The sequence below is a fragment of the Leopardus geoffroyi genome, chromosome B4, assembly GCF_018350155.1.
Source record: "Leopardus geoffroyi isolate Oge1 chromosome B4, O.geoffroyi_Oge1_pat1.0, whole genome shotgun sequence".
Classification (NCBI taxonomy): Eukaryota; Metazoa; Chordata; class Mammalia; order Carnivora; family Felidae; genus Leopardus; species Leopardus geoffroyi.
Genome location: NC_059341.1, coordinates 123,669,772 through 123,688,169, shown reverse-complemented (window position 1 = coordinate 123,688,169; position 18,398 = coordinate 123,669,772). Strand labels below are relative to the sequence as shown.

Below are 18,398 nucleotides of genomic sequence, written 5' to 3'. Positions count from 1 at the left end.
ATACAAGTATCTACCTCATAGGGTTATTAGGAGGATTGGTTAGTAGATATAAAGTGCTTAGAACAGTATGGCAGGTAGTATATGGTGCTAGCTATCATTACCATCATCATCGTCATCGTCATCATCATCATCATCACCATCATCACTGATTATTATTCTCCTTCCAAGTTTGAAACAAATTGGGAGACAGATAATTGGAACCAGAGAGAGGATCAAAATGTCAACTTTATTACTGATAAAAGCTACTTAGAGAATGCGGTGTGGATGTACAAACAAAATGAACTTCCTAATATTTCACCTCTGAATATGTAAACTTATCTACCAACTCATGGTCAAGTGTATATTCCATTGCATGGCCAAGAGCAGACCAGAATGTGCACCTCTGTGAGCAGACAGGTGAGAAAGGACCAAAGAGGTCACACGGAGAACATTCGTTTTCTCTTCCCAAATGCTCCAATCAGACAAGTCCTTGCTCTTTGGGGGGTGTATGTGTGAAGGGCAGTAAAGAAGCTGGAAGTATTCCTTTCATCCTTTTCCCTTCTGGAAGTGGAGTGAAAAGTCCCTTTCAACTCTAGAGACATGAGAAATAGGGAATAAGTGTTTCATCCTAATAAACAAGAATGAAAGCTAAATTTATTAAATGTCTCCAATGTGCTAAGGACTTTATATTTACTAGCTCGTTTGATTCTTGGAATAAAGCTAGTAAACATCTATCTACATTTTGCAGATGAGGAAATGAGGCTCAGAGAAATGAAGTTACTTGATGCAAATCGCCCAGCTACAAAGCGTAGGGACAGAGCTGTGAAGCCCAGTCTACTTGGCATCGGCATCTATTCTCCTAGACAGTTGGGTCTACTGCTCCCTTGCCTAAAGCTTTTCAGGCTCCTCTGCCTCGCCGTGATGGGCATTGAGTTTTCTTTCTCTTTTGCTTCCCAGCTTGCACTGGATTCCGCCTCCGACCTGTGGCTGGCCTGCTTTCCTCTCGGGATTTCTTGGGTGGCCTGGCCTTCCGAGTCTTCCACTGCACTCAATACATCAGACATGGGTCCAAGCCCATGTACACGCCTGAACCGTGAGTATTCTCCTCCTGCTACCAGTATCCAGCCACCGTGAGTGCCATTGATCCCTGCTCCAGGACTGAGGTTTGGGTTCATCGTGGGCTGATCAACAGGACTAGTTTTCTGGATTGTTTGATGGTAGTACAAAGAGAGAGATTCATCTCTTCTGGGGATTTTCTCTGTCCAGATAGACCTTACTGATTGGATATTTGGGCATCTTATGAACCACATATTCAGATCTTCTCTGGCTGTGGGAATAAGAGGTCACAGTCAACCTCCAAAGGGATTGTAGGAATCAGAGCTATGAACCTCCAAATGTGAACAGGAGCAAGTGGTGGCCAGGTGATCTCAGCACCTCCTGAATACACATCTGGATGATTCTGATCTTTCTATGTCTAGATGTGTTTGTATGGAGGTAGAGAATGAGCTTACTTTGACAGTTAGCCATCTTCTTAATCAAATCAAATAGAACTTATGCAATTTATACAAAAAGTAGGACACCTGGGGCACCTGGGTGGCTCAGTCAGTTTAGTGTCTGACTTTGGCTCAGGGTATGATCTCACAGTTGGTGGGTTCGAGCCCCGTGTTGGGCTCTGTGCTGACAGCTTGGAGCCTGGAACCTGCTTTGGATTCTGTGTCTCCTTTTCTCTTTGCCCCTCCCCTGCTCATGCTCTGTCTCTGTCTCTGTCTCTCTCAAAAATGAAGTAAAAAAAATTTTTTTAATAGGACACCCAAAATATTTTTTGCCTGTCCACAAAGTTTATAACTACAAATCAGAAAAGACCTATTTCTAATGGGCCTGGCACATTAAGTGTTAAATAAATGTAAATTTTCTCCTCTGAATGACTTTTGCCCCTCTCTTGAATAAATAAGCAAAGAACAGCACTATTTTTTAAATTTAACTTTTATTTCTCATGGGGAATAACTGAACACATTGTATTTGCCCATGATGTCACTACCAAGATGAAGACTTGGGATGGGAAGTGTTTGTGACCTACAGCTCACTCAGGTGTATGGGAGGAGGTCCATGGGAATATTGGCTCTTCTGTTCTGCATCCCACTGAGGATATATCTAAGGCCCTCTGGCGTTTGTTCCCTGATTTGCTCCTTACTTTTCTTTTCCCTTCTTCCTTTTCTCTTGTATCTTGCCTCATTTGATCCCAAGCTTTGCATGCCACTAATGCTTGGGAATGAGGTCATAAACCTGAATGGCTTACCTCCTTTCTACCTGCCTATTTCTCATGTAGAAAGAATGCATCTGGCTTGACTTATAACCTTCCTCACTTCCAAGCTCTGTCCTTTGTGTCTTTCAGTGACATCTGCCATGAGCTGCTGGGACATGTGCCCTTGTTTTCAGATCGCAGCTTTGCCCAGTTTTCCCAGGTGAGGAGTGAATCTTTTTGGCCTTTTAATTATAGAATGAGATCTGGGATTGCTCAATGAATTGAACATATGGAGGGGTCCTTGTGTCCTCTGCAAGGGTGGAAAGCAGACACAGTTCTGTGATCCCACTAGAGATGGGCGTATGGTCTCACGGAGATGGCTAAATACCCTTTCAGGGACCCCAGCATGGGGTTGATAAATCCCTCATCCTGGGAATTATATATGTGCTGTTGAATTTGCTAATCTCATTCATCCTACCAGGTTTAGCTTAAGGGTCTTTTTGTCCATGAAATCTTGCCTGATCCTCACAGAGAAGTAACCTTACCTTCTTCCAAGTTCTCCTGGTACCTTTCCCCTCCTCTTTAGGGACTTGTCGCTTCCAGGCAGCCATTTTTGTATATGCTTTAATTAGATAAGATAATATTTGCTAAGAATCCAATGCTAGTAGCCCAACTCATAGTTGGCAAAACTAACTAACTAACTAACTAACTAAATAAATAAATAAATAAAGTGCCAAATGTCTTGCCATTATAATCAAAGCTGTAGTCTAGGCCTTGATTCATCTATCACTGTAGTGAGCTTTCTAGATGAGTGACAGGATCCTAGTAATAGCTTCAGGGCACTGAGAGGATAAACTGTGGTTGGGGAGAATTGAGTGATGCACCCACATATCCCACCCTGACTCTAACCAGCCATGTGACCTGTGTGCCTCAGTCTCCACAAATGTGAACCAATACAAAGCTTTGCCTGCCAATCTTCTTCCTCACAGGGAAGAATAAAGATCAACTGGAATAAAGATCAACTTGAGATCACATACTGCAGCAAATGTGAATTATGGGTTTGTGTGTATTGGGATTGTGTGTAAATTTCATAAGTTTCCCCTCAGCTGGAAGAAATAAATATTTCTATTGTGGATTGAAGAGGCGATCATTTAATACCTGAAACAAACAAACAAACAAACAAGCAAACAAACAAAAAAGCTGAATTAACTGCCTGCTAGGTAAGGGAGAACTGCACTTGTAAGACACAATCTCTCTAAACAAAGAAAACTATTGCTTTTATGTGGGGTTTTGGGAGCTGTGATGTTCAGAGATTGTTGGACTTTTGTAAATGGAAGTGTTTGAGGATTAGCTAAACTTTAACTCTCAAGTGTCACCATTGGATTGAGGCTATTGTTGACCAGCTGACCTTCAGAAAAATCGTTCCTGCTGTCAAGTTGTCATTGATTGCTTTGGACAGCTTTAAAACTGGGTTTTGTTCTTTTGGCCAAAGAAAAATCAGTTTCTTCCTTAGAACATAGGAACTTTTTATTCTCACTACCAGAAGCTATTCTGCCTAGTCAGAGGCTAAGTGACAATCCTCCATATGCCATTCCCAGAGGAGTGAACAATTACTTGAGTTGATAGATGGATGCTACTGGGCCATCAGTGTCACATGCTCCAACCTATGCCTGGATAGTCCCAAGGCAGGGTGTCATTTTGAAAGCTCCCTGAGCACATTCTTTTTGGATCTAAAAGGAGGACTTACTTTCCACTTCAATGTAAACACCAGGAGGTCCAGGATCTTTATTGATCTTGTACACTGCCATCCACACAGAAGGCATTCGATAAACATTTTGGAATAAATAAATGCATATAGTAGAGAAGGCAGCATATACCTTTATAGTATCTACACTGTCTGATACAAGACAGGCTGGAGCTCTGATGAGAAGTGGTCCATAGCATTTCAGACTCTCCGGCTATGTATTTACCTGGGTGGCTGTCAAGCAGTTCTCTGCAGTTCTCCTGTGGTATCTTCGGGGTACATGACTAAGACACTCCTCTTGTATTCCATACATGTTCCACTTGAGCTATGGGGGGATAATCACTGAGCTGGAATCAAGGAATGAAGCTTCATACACAACTTACTGTGTGAATTTGAGTAGATCACCTCCCTTCTCTGTGCCTCAGTTTTCTTATTTGTAAAGTAAATACAAAGGGCCAAGTGATGAAGTAAGGTTTCCCTGCTCTTGAGATCTGTGATTGTATGATGTGTGGCTAGGGAAGACTTGAAAGAATAATCAGGGTCTATCTGAGCCCTTGTGAAGGCATCTTGTCAGCTGTCACCTTCCTGTGGTCAACTACGAGGTTGGAGCTGAGGGTGAAGGTTGAAGATAGGCAGACCCCAGCCATGCCAGTGACTCTGTTTCTCTATAATTACAGGAAATTGGCCTTGCCTCTCTGGGTGCGCCTGATGAGTACATTGAGAAACTCGCCACGGTAAGTCCCCTCTCTTCCTGGCAGGTAGTGGGAGTGCTATAGACTATAGCCCTCAGATCTTCAAAGCTTTGATCCTCCCCTGAAAGCCACGCCAATTGGGGGAAATATCAGAATGTGCTGACTTACATGAACACAAATGAAATTTCACATTTTGATTTTTCCTTAGTGGTTTGATTTTGAAATCAGCAGCATGCAAATATTTACATGTGATTTTAAACAAAGAATCTTAAACACAAATAGGCTGTAATGACAGCACTTGAGAACCTTTGGGCATAAAGTGTGTGTGGGGGGAAATAGCTTGGATTCATGGCTTTGAAGAGGAAATATTTACTCTCTACCTTTGCACTGGAGCCAGCGTGAGGATCTTTCCTTTATTCGATAGGAGGTGGAAGTGGGGGTGGGCTTTCCTCTTCTTGTCAAGCACTTCTCCCTCTCCAGTGAATGTGATAACACTCATCCATTGAAGCATGGAATCCATGACTCTGTACAGCAGGGGGTTTTCTTCCTACAGACTTCTTTCCAACTTGAGTGCATCCCTCCCCAGCCTCTGAGTCACATTTCTTATAATTTTCTCAGCCTGGAAGATGAAAAAGAAAGCTTTGTAAAGATATTAGAACATGAATGAATGCAAATTTATCATTAAGCTATATCAGTTTAGTAGTTTATTCTCTAGGGTAATAAACCGACTTAACTAGTAACCCATCCTTAATTCTCCAAGACCATGACTGTCTCCAGCAGCTAACTGGGACCTGGGTACCTCTTGGCCCTGGTCAGTAGGGTTATGCCAGAATTCCAGGACCATCTTTCCCAGGCCAGGCATCTAGGACATGTTGGGCTTGGCTATTTGGAGAGGATAGATGCAGTGGTTGGCAGTACATCAGAAACCGCTCCCCCAAGTTTTAGCAGAATGATGGGATACCCCCTCAATGATTTTATCACTACTGATCTCCTACCTCCCATGACTGATGGGATTGTTGGCAAGTCTGACCAACTAAAGGGAACATCTCACTGTAGTCATGCCACAGAGAAGAAAGCGAAAGGGGTTGAGGAGTTCCTGTCCAATAGACTTACTGTTGGGGGTATCTTCTTTGGGCTTCCTCAGTACTCCCTCACTGCTTCCCAACACATCTTGCATTCAGCCAACTCTTGATTCAGCCAGTGACTGGATAGGGTGGGACATAGGACACAGAGAAGCGACCCCAGGTCATGGTGATTCAGAGAAGAGACCTGCACAAACTCCCACCTGGGAAGTCCTGTCTTTAGCCCTGGGGCATTTGCTGCTTTTCCCCTCCTTGGGGTGTGCTCTCAACTTGACTTTCCATTCCAGATTTATTGGTTTACTGTGGAGTTTGGCCTCTGCAAACAAGGAGACTCCATAAAGGCATATGGTGCTGGGCTCCTGTCATCCTTTGGTGAATTACAGGTAAGACTCCACTTATATCCATTTTGAGATTCAACCCAGGGGTTAATCCTCAAGTGATTGGTACCTTAACACCTGTGTTTACATTGGTATGTAAACCCCAGGAGGTCCAGGATCTTTATCCATCTTGTACACTGCCATCCACACAGAAGTCATCCAATAAGCATTTTGGAATAAATAAATGCATATAGTAGAGAAGGCAGTATATACCTTTATAGTATCTACACTGTGTCTGATACCAGACAGGCTGGAGCTCTGATGAGAAGTGGTCCATAGTATTTCAGACTCTCCAGCTATGTATTGACCTGGATGGCTGTCAAACACTTCTCTGCAGTTCTCCTGTGGATACATGATTTCTTCAGGGCACATGATTAAGGCGCTCCTCTTGTATCCTCAAGTGATTGGTACCTTAGCAGCTATGATTTATTCATGACTTTGGGTATTAGATGTAAACTTGAACTGCAAGTACCCGGGTCTCCAGGGCAGAGGGGCCTCCCGATCCCAAGGCTGAATTGTGCACACAGATGTATGGAAATACATGCCAAAAAATGTGGTTGGCTCTCATATCCTCTACTGATCATCTCACATGAAAATGGCTAGTGTGAATTCCTTTCTACCTTGACTACAGATTTTAGATGGGCTTTGAAGGGTAGGATCTTCTATATGCAAAATAACTCAGTTCACTGCATTTGGGCTGGGGTGTGGAAGGAATCAGGGCGAGATGACAGAAGGTATACAGACAGCCTGACCCCGATTTAACTGTGAAAATTTTCCACTCGGGGCCCGCAGTACTGCTTGTCGGGCGAGCCGAAGCTCCTCCCCCTGGAGCTGGAGAAGACAGCCGTCCAGGAGTACACTGTCACGGAGTTCCAGCCCCTCTATTATGTGGCTGAGAGTTTTAATGATGCCAAGGAGAAAGTGAGGTGAGGTGGTGACTAAGGTGGGTCAGCGGCTCTTGGGGCCTCCTGATTTATCTGGTGCCACTGATCTGTGGGTGGTTGGCCAGAAGAGTGGATTCCAATGCTTATAACAACACTGCAGCAGACGGAGCCTCCCCACCTTTGTCCCTTTCACTCTCCGTTTTGAAGAGGTTCCTTAGTGGGACCCCATTTCACAGCTAATTGTCTGGATATGCTGACCCCTGCAGAAACTCTGCCACTGGATCCTTGCTTAAATGTAGCCACCAAGTCCAGGTACTGAACTCTTCTGTGTACATAGTAGCCGCAGAAGGCCCCCAACAAATCATTCCAGAAATCTTCTAACCTGGGGGAATCCCTTGCTCACTTTATTCTCCCAACACCTGCATCATTCACTTGCTCAACTCCTTCAAGTCTTTTTGACCTTTTTGACCCTTTGATCTTTTGATCTTTTAACCTTCTCTGTGTGTCTTTCTCTAACCAATTTACTTTGTTTGTTTGTTTGTTTGTTTGTTTGAGAGAGAAGGTGTGCAAGTGGAGGAGAGCGGCAGAGAGAGAGAGAGAGAGAGAGAGAGCGAGAGAGAGAGAGAAAGAGAGGGAGAAAATCTTAAGCAGGCTTGATCCCAGAGTTGTGGGATCTGAGCCAAAATCAAGAGTCAGACATTCAACTGATTGAGCCACCCAGGCACCCCGTAACAAATTTATTTAAAATTCCCACACAGGGGCACCTGGGTGGCTCAGATGGCTAAACCTCTGATTTGAACTCAGGTCATGATCTCACGGTTTGTGAGTTCAAGCCCTGCGTTGGGCTCTGTGCTGACAGCTCAGAGCCTGGAGCCTGCTTCAGATTCTGTGTCTCCCTCTCTTTCTGCCCCTCCCCTGCTCTCTCTCTGTCTCTCTCAAAATGAATAAAGTTAAAAAAAAATTTTTTTAAACTGGACTCTGTTGTTTTCTTTTCACTGTCCTTCCTTCATAGAAATGGGAAAGGAGAGAGGGACAGATATGTCTGCTTCCCAAGCAGATTCCTTTGCCATATTTGCAAAATCAAAAGTCTTTTTTGGTACACATTGGCATGGCTAGAAGCCTTGATTTATGTGACATCAGATTTCATTCAGGAGGGAGACCCCTATGTGGCTCTCACCTAAGACCTTGATGGGCAATTCTTGGACCAAGTGACTTATTAAGAAAGCCTCTGAGGGGGGAGGGGCTGGGTGGTTCAGTCAGTTAAGCATCCAACTTTAGCTCAGGTCATGATCTCACAGTCCGTGGGTTCAAGGTCTGTGTCTTGGGCTCTGTGCTGACAGCTCAGAGCCTGGAGCCTGCTTCAGATTCTGGTCTCTCTCTCTCTCTGCCCCTCCCCTGCTCATGCTCTGTCTCTCTCTATCTCAAAAATAAATAAAAACATTAACAAAAATTTTTTTTAAAGAAAGCCTCTGCGGGCACCAGGGTGGCTTAGTTGGTTAACCAACTGACTTTGGCTCAGGTCATGGTCTCATGGTTCGTGGGTTGGAGCCCCACTTCGGGCTCTGTGCTGACATCTCAGAGCCTGGAACCTGCTTCAGATTCTGTGTCTCCTTCTCTCTCTGTCCGTCCCCTGCTTGTGCTCTCTCTCTCTCTCTCTCAAAAATAAATAAACATTAAAAAATTTTTTTTTAAATCCCTACCCAGCCCCACCTCACATCCTTACTCCTTTCTGCAGTTTGTTTTTCTGCTTACCACTTGCTAATGTTTAATACACCAAATGATTTAAGCTCCATTTTCATAGGAATTTTTGTCCTTTCTGTTTTCCTGATCTTTCCCCCGGCTCTAGAACAGTGCCTGATACATAGTGAACATGCAATAAGTAATAGGCAAATGCATCTGTCTCAGAGGCAATTCAGCAAGAGGCTGACGGTGATGGAAAGGAAGCAAGACTCAGGCCAGCCTTCTGAGCTGACCGCCCTGTCTATAATCTGCTTGAGTGTCTCTCCTCCCAGCAGGAGACAGGCTGGGCAGAGGCCTCCCTGGACATGGCTATCCTGATACTCAGTGTTTGTTACCACCTCTTGTTTTATATCTGATGAGTAAGGGGTGATAGACATAGATACAGAAGTTTCTGGGACCCTATGAAGCTGAGTGTGCAGCTTCCACTGCGTTGAACTTAGATGATAGATGGTAAAACGTTGGCTCCCGGGTCCGCATGGTTTGGCCTAAGATGACTCCCTTCCTCCTATCTCTCCAGGGCCTTCAGGTTTTTTCAGTTACTCCTTTCTAGTTATTTCTTAAATCTCCACCCCTCCCTGGGAGCCTAGCCTTCCCTTAGCCTCTAAAGGCTATACTCTGACATTTTTGGGACCTTTTGGGAGTTATGGATTTCAGTGGATTAGTGCATTACCCCACTTGGGTAATAATGATGATGATGATCATGATGATGATAATAATAATAAGCAGGTTAGATGTCTAATACCTATTATGTACCAAACACTGTTCTAAGTGCTTTTCATGTATTAATTTATTCAATCTTCAAATAAAACTACAAAGTTTGAGGGTGGGGGTTAGAAGCACAGAGGTGGTTAGTAACTCACCCAGGGTCATACAGCTAGTAAGGGACTGACCCAGGGTTTGGACTCAGGCTGTGGGGCTCAGAGCCAGTACTCATAACCATTCTGTCAAACCAGGGTCACATTTAAATGGGTCCCTCCTGGTGTTGACTTTCTAACCCAGGAAGTGATCTGCTCCAGACCAGCAGGAAGAGCTTGCCAGAGCCTGGGTTTCTCAGGCCTTTGAAATCCCACCCATTTTGTCAGTGCTCTCCGCCCAGAGGAGACACCCACAAAAACTCCATTCTGTTGAGAGGTGACTCGGGGTCAAAGGGAATGTTGAAGAACAGGGTTCAGAGAAGGAAGGGATGTCCTCAGAGCATCCCAGTTAAGAGAAATCAACTTTGACCATTTTCAGTGTCAAGAGTCAAGCTCTAGGCAGAAAGAAACAATGCCGAGTGTGGTCATGTGCCCATTCTCTCTGTCTGTCTGTCTGTCTCTCTCTCTCTCTCACTCACTATGTATCAGGCACTGTTCTCTGGCTAAAGGAGGGATGGCCCCAAGACTGACTGCCTCACTGAAGCATTTCTAGTGGTGTGGAGGCAGATTGCCCAGAGCAAAGATGAGGTAAACTATGTAAGAGGGACGAGGTGCAGAGCAGGCCACATCACAGATATGCGCTCTATGTATCATGTCACCAGCAGGGCTGAGAAAGCTCTCTTCAGAGAAATAGAGGTGGAGAGACATACTTAACCACTTGTTCATCTTGAGTCCCCGGTCGCTGATGAAAGAGAACAGCTATCGCACATGTAGCACGTACTCTATTTTATAACAGCGTTGGCTACAACCCTCTGAGGTAGCACTGCTCTCGTTCCAGTTTTATAGAGGAATGAGGACACCAAGGTGCAGCCCACAAGGGCTGTCACTAGCAGAGGCAGGATTTGAGTCCAGGCGGCCTGGCTCTGGAACTTGGGTTTCCAGCCACCATAGTCTACCGCTCTTGCCGAACTTGGAAAACCCACTAGTTTCCCTTAAAGTTTGTCTTGTTGGGATGGCAGCTTTGACTCTTACCAGCAGCCAACTTAGAAGTATCATTTGTGATGCTGTTGCAATCTATAGGCCATTTTTGGAGTATCTTGTTCATTACATCGCTTGACGTTCTTCATAAGGCCCTCCTGGTACTTTCCCAGATCCAGGAGTAATGCATCAAGAAGACACAGCAGTGAAGGGCACAGGCCAAAGTCAGACTACCTGGGTCCCTTCTCAGCTGCACAATTTATTGCCAGTGTGACCTTGGTATTCACTGAAACTTCCCAAGCCTCAGTTTTCTCATCGGTAAAATAGGGATAGTAATAGTACCTTCCTCCTAAGGTTTTCATGAAGACTAAATTAGGAATGATAGTTGTAAAGCGTATACAACAATTGGGATTTCATATAGTTCTTGGTACATGGGAGGCACTCAATCCATGTTAAATTTCATTAATAGCATGGTGTTTTCTTCCACTCTTGAGAGAGGTGCTTCCCTTTCTGCATTGTTTGTCAAGCATCTCGGAGCTTATTTCATTCTATAGCATTCTTTGGCTAGATTTACTTACTCTTTTGATTTTATTTAATGGCAAGAATTTTGGCCTCAATGTATTCTGTGCTTTTACCATAAGCTACCTCTGTCTTTTTGGAGGTAGGTAACTAAATAAATATGTGCCTATGTGTGTTTGTATATACACCTCAGTACATACACAGCACACAAATGCGCCCAACAGGATCCCACTAAAACTCCATTTCCCTTCTCAGTCTGCTTTCTAAAGCCCCGGTTCTAGTAAGATTGAAGTGAAATGCCACTGAGAAATCTTTTAGAATGATTTGTCCCCAAATGGTGCCCTTCACTGAGCTCTGTGGATTCGGTTTCAGGAATTTTGCTGCTACAATCCCACGGCCCTTCTCAGTTCGTTATGATCCATACACCCAAAGGATTGAGGTCTTGGACAATACCCAGCAACTTAAGATTTTGGCTGACTCCATCAACAGTAAGTAACTAACACCTCAAGAGGCTACTCCGTTTACTAGAAATAGAGAGTTGGATTTTCTTACCTTCACCATAGGAACAATAAGAAATTTATTAAATATTGAATTAGGGAGAAACGTATCTCCAGGTAAGCTATTTGTTTGTTGAATGAGGAAAATTTGGCAAAAAGGCCACAGTTGCCTTGAGTGTCTTTTCTTCTTTGACTTTCCTGGATTCCACCCTACCTCCTCCCATCATAACATCCTGGCTTGTCACTGCCGTGTTCCTCTTCCTCCTTTGCCTCTCCACTCTGTTTCCTCTAAGTGTCCAATGCATATTTCTATGCCAGGGCTTTCAATCACTACAAGACAGATTCTCACTGTTTTAATAGCCATCTACTGGCTCATCTGTCCTTCCAGGACAATGACGATATTATAACAGTTGCTCATAAAAATGTCACAGTGTTACATTGTTCTTCACTGGACTCCCTCTCCAGTGCTTCAGGCTCCCCTCCAGCGACACTGGCCAACTTTTAGTTTCCACACTTCCTCCTGGCTTCTGGCCTTTGCTCATGCAGTTCTTTGTGTTTAAAATATTCTCATTCCCGCTCCCATTTAGAAGTCCCCAACTCTAGCTCATCTTTTAAGTCTTTCATAGACATCTCTTCTTGTAGGAAGACTCGTCTGGGTGTCCTTCCTATGTCTTGGCATCCACACAGATCCCTCTCTCAGAGCATGTATCACTATATTGTTTTGTAATTATTTACTTGTCTGACTCCCCAACAAGACATGAGCAGAGGGCCAGGTTGGGTTCACTGTCAAATCCCTAGGGGTTAGCCCTAGTCCTAAAAAAGTATATTAGGTGCTCAAGAGTTGTCAAATGGATGGATGAAACTACTGAAGGGGTGAGCAGCCTAAACAGAGGAATTCTAGACCAGGTGGAGGTTCCTACCTTATGTAACGCTAACAAAGGCCAAAAATGCAGGTAGGCTTGAAGTATCCCTCTAATACCCTACTGATGTTGCCTGAGGCCACATCCAGTAGTAGAGCTGTCCCTGGCCATTATAGTCATTCTTCATTAGGTATGGCCACCTGTGACCAGGCATTTTGAAAAAGTTCAAGGTTGATTCCCCACCCCTGCCCCATAGACTCCATTTTGGATACTCAGCTGGAATAGATCTGTTCACCAAAAAGGCCAGCCAACTGCTCCAGAGGCTGGGATGTAAGACAGAGGGGTCAGTCCATAACTTTTTTTGTCTCTCTTATTTACCTTTGAAAGGCAAGAGTAACTCTTGTTTTTAAGAGAGTTTTTTAAATCACAGAATAACAGATTTAGGAATTGAAGGGTCCTTAGAGCAATGTGACTTTATGTAAGACTCCATCACCTCTCTATACTTGTTTCCTCAGGATCTAGGAGAGCAAGGCTTGTCCATCTCCAAGATTCCTTCCACTTCTCTGAAGTGTCTATGCTCCTGTGGCCTCTTGGCATGTGAGAACATGGCATGAATGGGAGTGGACTCCGTCATAGTCCAGTGGTCCAGCAATCTAGGCTGAGTTATCTGCTCAAACCAGGCATTCTCATGAATCAGAATGAGTACATCAGAATCATTGGAGAGCTGGTTAAAAACGAACAGTCCTGAGTCATAACCCCAAACTAAATTTGCTAAATTTGTGGTAAGGCTGAGAAGTTTGTATTTGCAATAAGGCCCTAGGTGATGTTGACACAGGAGGTTTGTGTGAACCACATTTTTAGGTTTCATGGCTTAGATCCTTGCAAGCATGTATAGATATCCCTATAAAAGAAAAAGAAAGAAAACTAACTCTTTCTATGGAAAGGTGAAGCTAACTACCTCAAAACTTGTAAGTCCCTATGCTATAACTGCCCAAATACTATCACCATAACTATTCTGTAAGCTCCTTGAAGGTTGGGTTGGTGCCCAGAATATCCATACATCCCACGCATCCTCTAACATGTTGTACATTGTAGACATTTAAAGGGTATTTTCTTAAGATATGAGTGGCTTTTTTTTTAATTTGTAGGTGAAGTTGGAATCCTTTGTAGTGCCCTTCAGAAAATAAAGTGAAGCCATGGACAAAACCTGTCAACTGAGAATCTGTTGATGGAAATCCAACTACTTTCATTTCATCTGAAAAAGTCTGAAAAGCAAACCTAATTTGAATTGAGAGCCTTAAATCCTTTTTTGGAACAAGATGGAGCACAAACAAATAAATCAAAATAAGTTGAAATGACAGTGTATTAAGACACACCCAAAAGCCTAATCTTTTGGGGGTCCTCTTTGATTTAAAGATGGTAATCCCATACCCTCAATTCAGTTAAAATCAATAGTATGTCACATTTCATCAGTTAATTAAAATTTGGGACCTGATTTATTCAAGCTTCTATATGTCACTCGATGTAAAACACAAGCCTGTCATTAGAATTGAATTTGTTGATTTAATCTAAATCTTAACCTATGCAAGTAATTTTTTATTTCAGTGAACTATGATTCTAATATTGCTGTGTTTTACCCATGTAGATTTCCTTTAATTCAAGAGCCCATTAAAATACTTATAAAGGTTGAAGTTCATAGCATAATATCGAAGCATTTCTTATATTTTATTGTAATCGTACATACTACTGTGGAAAGTAGTGGAAGTTCTCACCGGACTCCCACAACTTTGAATCTCATCTTCCAGTTAATTGTCAAGTCTGTTTTGGAGATATTTTGCAGACATGTGTGATGCAACAGATGTTGACTGAAGGCCGGGCTGGTAGATATTCAGTAAATATTCATTCAAAGAATAAGGGAATACATTATTAACTAGCAAATCCTCAACAAAAATGAGAATTTTAGTTATGTTTAAAAAAAGTCTAGTGGTTATAAAATTTTGCAGTTTCAACTTCATTCTTGGATTGAAATATTCCTCTCCATTCCCCTAGAAATACATTAACTGGATAATCTTGTGACATGAAAAAATGATCAGTCAAAGATTTCCAACCCATTACAGGAGTGCATTGTGATAATCGATGTTATGTCTGGATAGTCAACAGATTTTGACTTCTTATTGCTTGTGCATTTTGCACAAACACATGAAGATCCAGGAAATGGTGGGGAAAATAACAGTGTCTTTAAAGCTATGCTTTGAAATTCTCAACCACTTTAACACCTTATTTTGGAAATAGTTCAGTGTTAAAGAACTTGCATAATATTTCTTCACATGTGATTCTCAGGCCAGCTGTATCATCATCAATGATAAATCCTGGGCACATCCCAGCTCTATCCAACTAGAATCTCTGGGTAAGGGGGCCACTGAGACCTGCATTTTTAAGTACCCCAGCTGATTTTTTTAATGCCCAGCCAAATCTATCAGGTACGTTAAATTTGAGAAAACCTGACTTCCGGTGGCCAGTTCTGCCAGTTATCAATTATGTCACTTTGTATAATTCACTTTGGATCTTGGTTTTACTTGAACAATGAAGGAGTTTAACTGGAGGAATCAAGGTTTCTTCCAGCCTGGAAATACAATTCAAATGCTACCATGTGTCTTTAAACAGATGTCCCTGATCCACCAATAGTGTGTAATAATACCAGCCCAAGTATGCTACCAGGTGGGAAGAGCGATTTGGTCTGATTGTGTCTGAGATCTCATTGCTTTGGAGTTGGGTTTTCATGTCTGTATTTAGTTCCTCATGGCTCTGTAGAACCCACTGACAAACGCTGTTTCTAAAAGTGACAGTGTTCTTTTTTTCTGTTTCTTTAGGCCCCAAATACTCTGCAAAGGGACTTTTTTTTTGTAAATGTTTCTTTACACTAAATGTAAATCCGAGAATCTCTTGATTCAGGAACTAAAATGTTTTATAGTACTTTAGACTGGGTATTTTATTTTATAGTGATTTTTAGTCTTACTGAAAATAGTTTTGTGCATTTGAAGTTAAATCTTAGGTTTAGGTTGCAATTTTGCAGGAAGAAATTACATGCTGAAAGATGATCTTTAAGTGTTTAGTAATGTGTTACTCAGCACTTAGCTCTTTTTATCTGGATGTAAAAGCCCAACCTACAGCAATGGATTCAACATGTTTTCATGGGTTAGTATTATTATCTGCCTAATAATTAATAAATGGGCTGTTTTTTTTAAAAAACAATAGTAATGCTTTACTGATAGCTATCCTGTTGTATCCAAAAAAGAGAGATAAATGTAAGAACATTACAAATTTTTATTATTAGTGTTCAATAAGTTTCTAAAAGGATGAATCTAAATTTCAATTATAGGTTCCTAAGTTATATAGTTTAACTGTATCAAATAATCTACCACTAAAATGTCAACTTCATAAAAATGTGAACCTTGCCTATCTTCACCTCTAAAAGCCTTAGCATATAATACATAGTAGGTGCTTAATAATCTTTAAAAAAATTTTGAGTGAATTGAATCACAGGGAGTGTAGTGAAGATTTTCTCTCACACATAAGCTATTTTTCAAGAAAAACTTGGGAAACAACTAAATCTGCAATTTTCCTTTTTAAATTCTGTTGAAAATGTTGCATCTTAATCTAAATTATGACCTTACTTTAAAAATATATGTATTAGCCCTTTAGACTAGATTATGGCTAGGTAGTTTGTATTTATACTGCTTTGATAATAACTGACATATGAAAGTGCTTAATAAATGTTAATTAATAAAGGAAGCAAAATGGCATCAATGAAATGTCTCAGTTATCCACGGTGGGGCTGAAATGGTCAGAGATCAACGAATGGCTTACCTAACAACTGCAAAAAATTACAGAGGAGGCAAAATAGGAAAGGCTATAAATATGGACTCCGCAAAGGGAAGAGAAAAAAAGTGATCAAAGCTTCTTCTCTTCAGTAGAGTGTGTACCCACCTCCCTGCCCCCACACAACATCCCTGCCCTCTAATAGCTTTCTTGTGCAGTTTCAAAAACTATAAACAGTAACAGATTTGATATGTGCTAGTAACGGCTCTAACAGTTTGTGTGCTGTGAATTTTCTCATTTATAATCTTAAGTTCTGCTAGTTCCAAGATACAGTTTGCCTTCTCATATATAGTAAGCTTAAAGAATAAGCTCAGAGAGATAAGCAATAGCAGAGAAGACTGAATCTAGCCCTCCAGCGTATATATACAACTCTTCTTACAATATAATTCATAGTTGTTCAGGGTTGCTCTTCAACAGTACTTCTTTTGTATGTTTCTTGCATTTTGTTTGTTTCATGACAGCAATCTCTAAATAATAGAACATTAATGGAAAAAAAGACAAGAAGATGTACCTCCCTGAGATATGGATGGACTTCTTACGCCTCTTAGTAGATGATGTTGCTGCAGAAAGCGTAGCACCCGCTTATTTTCCAGTTTGCCCAAATGGATAAAAAAAATAAATGATTATAGCTTGAACTGCAGCCTTTATTTTTTTTTCAGACCATTCTTTGGAAAAAGGTGATGCCAAAAGAAAGTGAGTGTATCAGTATCCCTTATTGAAATTATAAAAATTGGTGCATACTTTGATGTTTATGATTTATTCTTCCCAGAAGTGAATTAAGGAATATCTACTTAAAAAGAAAGAGCCTTGGTCTTCCCTGAGATGTCTTTATTCCTAAAGGTTCTCAAAGAAATGTCAGTTGCATCCTGTCCTTTTTTGCAATAACCTTGCAAGTGGAGATATTTGTGTGGCAAAGGGCTGATTTCTACTATTCCTTGGAAGTGGTCAAGGGAGAATGGTGTTTGGATTTAGAAAAGAAGGTTAGGAATGTATCTTTGTGTCGTTGAGTTTTTCCCTTATGTCTCTCCCTTCAAAAGTGTGGGTTTCTTTGAGAAGTCACTCATCCAGTCACACACACACACACACACACACACATACACACATGCACACACATGCACAAACCATCCCTTTGACCTCTAAGAGGACATAAGATGATTTGGGAATGAGTTGAGGGCTCTGGCAACAAGGATAGAGAGGCTGGCCTTTCCCATAAACCTCTACTGACCCTGTTTGAGAATAATGCAGTTTGAAGCCATTCTTTGGAAGGCCTTCCGCGATTGGCACCCCCCAGAAGTAGAGAATCAGCCTGGAACAACAGCATTACTTGCAAAGGGTAACTGTTGGACCATGAAGGCTTTTAAGCTCCTCCAGGGTCCTAATACTCCTCTCCACCACCATCCCTGATGCTGTGGTGTCCGAAGAGCTCTGTTTCCTTGGCCTAACAAAAAGTCAGACTTGGGAGTAAGGAAGGAGAAAACAGAATCTTTCCAAAACTTTCAATTCCCTGGATGTCCTTGGGAAAGCCGGAGAAACAAGAGGCTCCCTGCGGAGTCTCTCTTGGGAAAAAGAAAGTTTCCTACAGTGGAAGGCAGTCTGGGACTAAACAATCATGGTTTTATGATTTGACTCCTCGGAAGAGAGTGTGCTGAGGCTGGAGAGCAATGAGAGGATAAGACCATTTGAGCCTTTCAGAGCAGAGTTTCTCAGCATTGCCGACAGTTCCCATGACCAGCAAGGTGTTGTGGGCACAGAGGGGAGTGGTAAAACCCCAAAGCCTATCCTTTTATAGAACAAAAGTCAGAATGGCGTAAGGCCATGAAGAAGTTAGTACCCAGACCAGAAAACACGATTCTGATGATTTTCTCTGCTCACTGCAGACTTTGAATACATTTTGCCTGAGTAACGGAAAGACAGAATAGATAAGTGTGATATTTATTCCCTTGGTGGTAATGACCAGTTTTTTGCACTTTATACAGAGGAAAGCCAGGTGATTTCATTTCTTTTCTTTTTTCTTTCTTTCTTTCTTTCTTTCTTTCTTCTTTCTTTCTTTCTTTCTTTTTTTTTTAGTGAT

At 42.0% G+C, this 18,398-nt stretch overlaps 1 protein-coding gene across 1 annotated transcript in view; it reads left to right on the top strand.

The window, feature by feature from the left end:
- Nucleotides 1–16,255, top strand: part of PAH (phenylalanine hydroxylase) — a 104,568-nt gene extending 88,313 nt beyond the window's left edge. The window contains exons 9-15 of the mRNA XM_045463158.1: nucleotides 937–1,072; nucleotides 2,372–2,441; nucleotides 4,643–4,699; nucleotides 6,027–6,122; nucleotides 6,909–7,042; nucleotides 11,464–11,579; nucleotides 13,597–16,255. Coding sequence (XP_045319114.1) covers nucleotides 937–1,072; nucleotides 2,372–2,441; nucleotides 4,643–4,699; nucleotides 6,027–6,122; nucleotides 6,909–7,042; nucleotides 11,464–11,579; nucleotides 13,597–13,640 — 653 coding nt within the window. The 3' untranslated portion in view covers nucleotides 13,641–16,255. The remainder of the gene's footprint in view (nucleotides 1–936; nucleotides 1,073–2,371; nucleotides 2,442–4,642; nucleotides 4,700–6,026; nucleotides 6,123–6,908; nucleotides 7,043–11,463; nucleotides 11,580–13,596) is intronic.
- The last annotated feature ends 2,143 nt before the right edge of the window (nucleotides 16,256–18,398 follow it).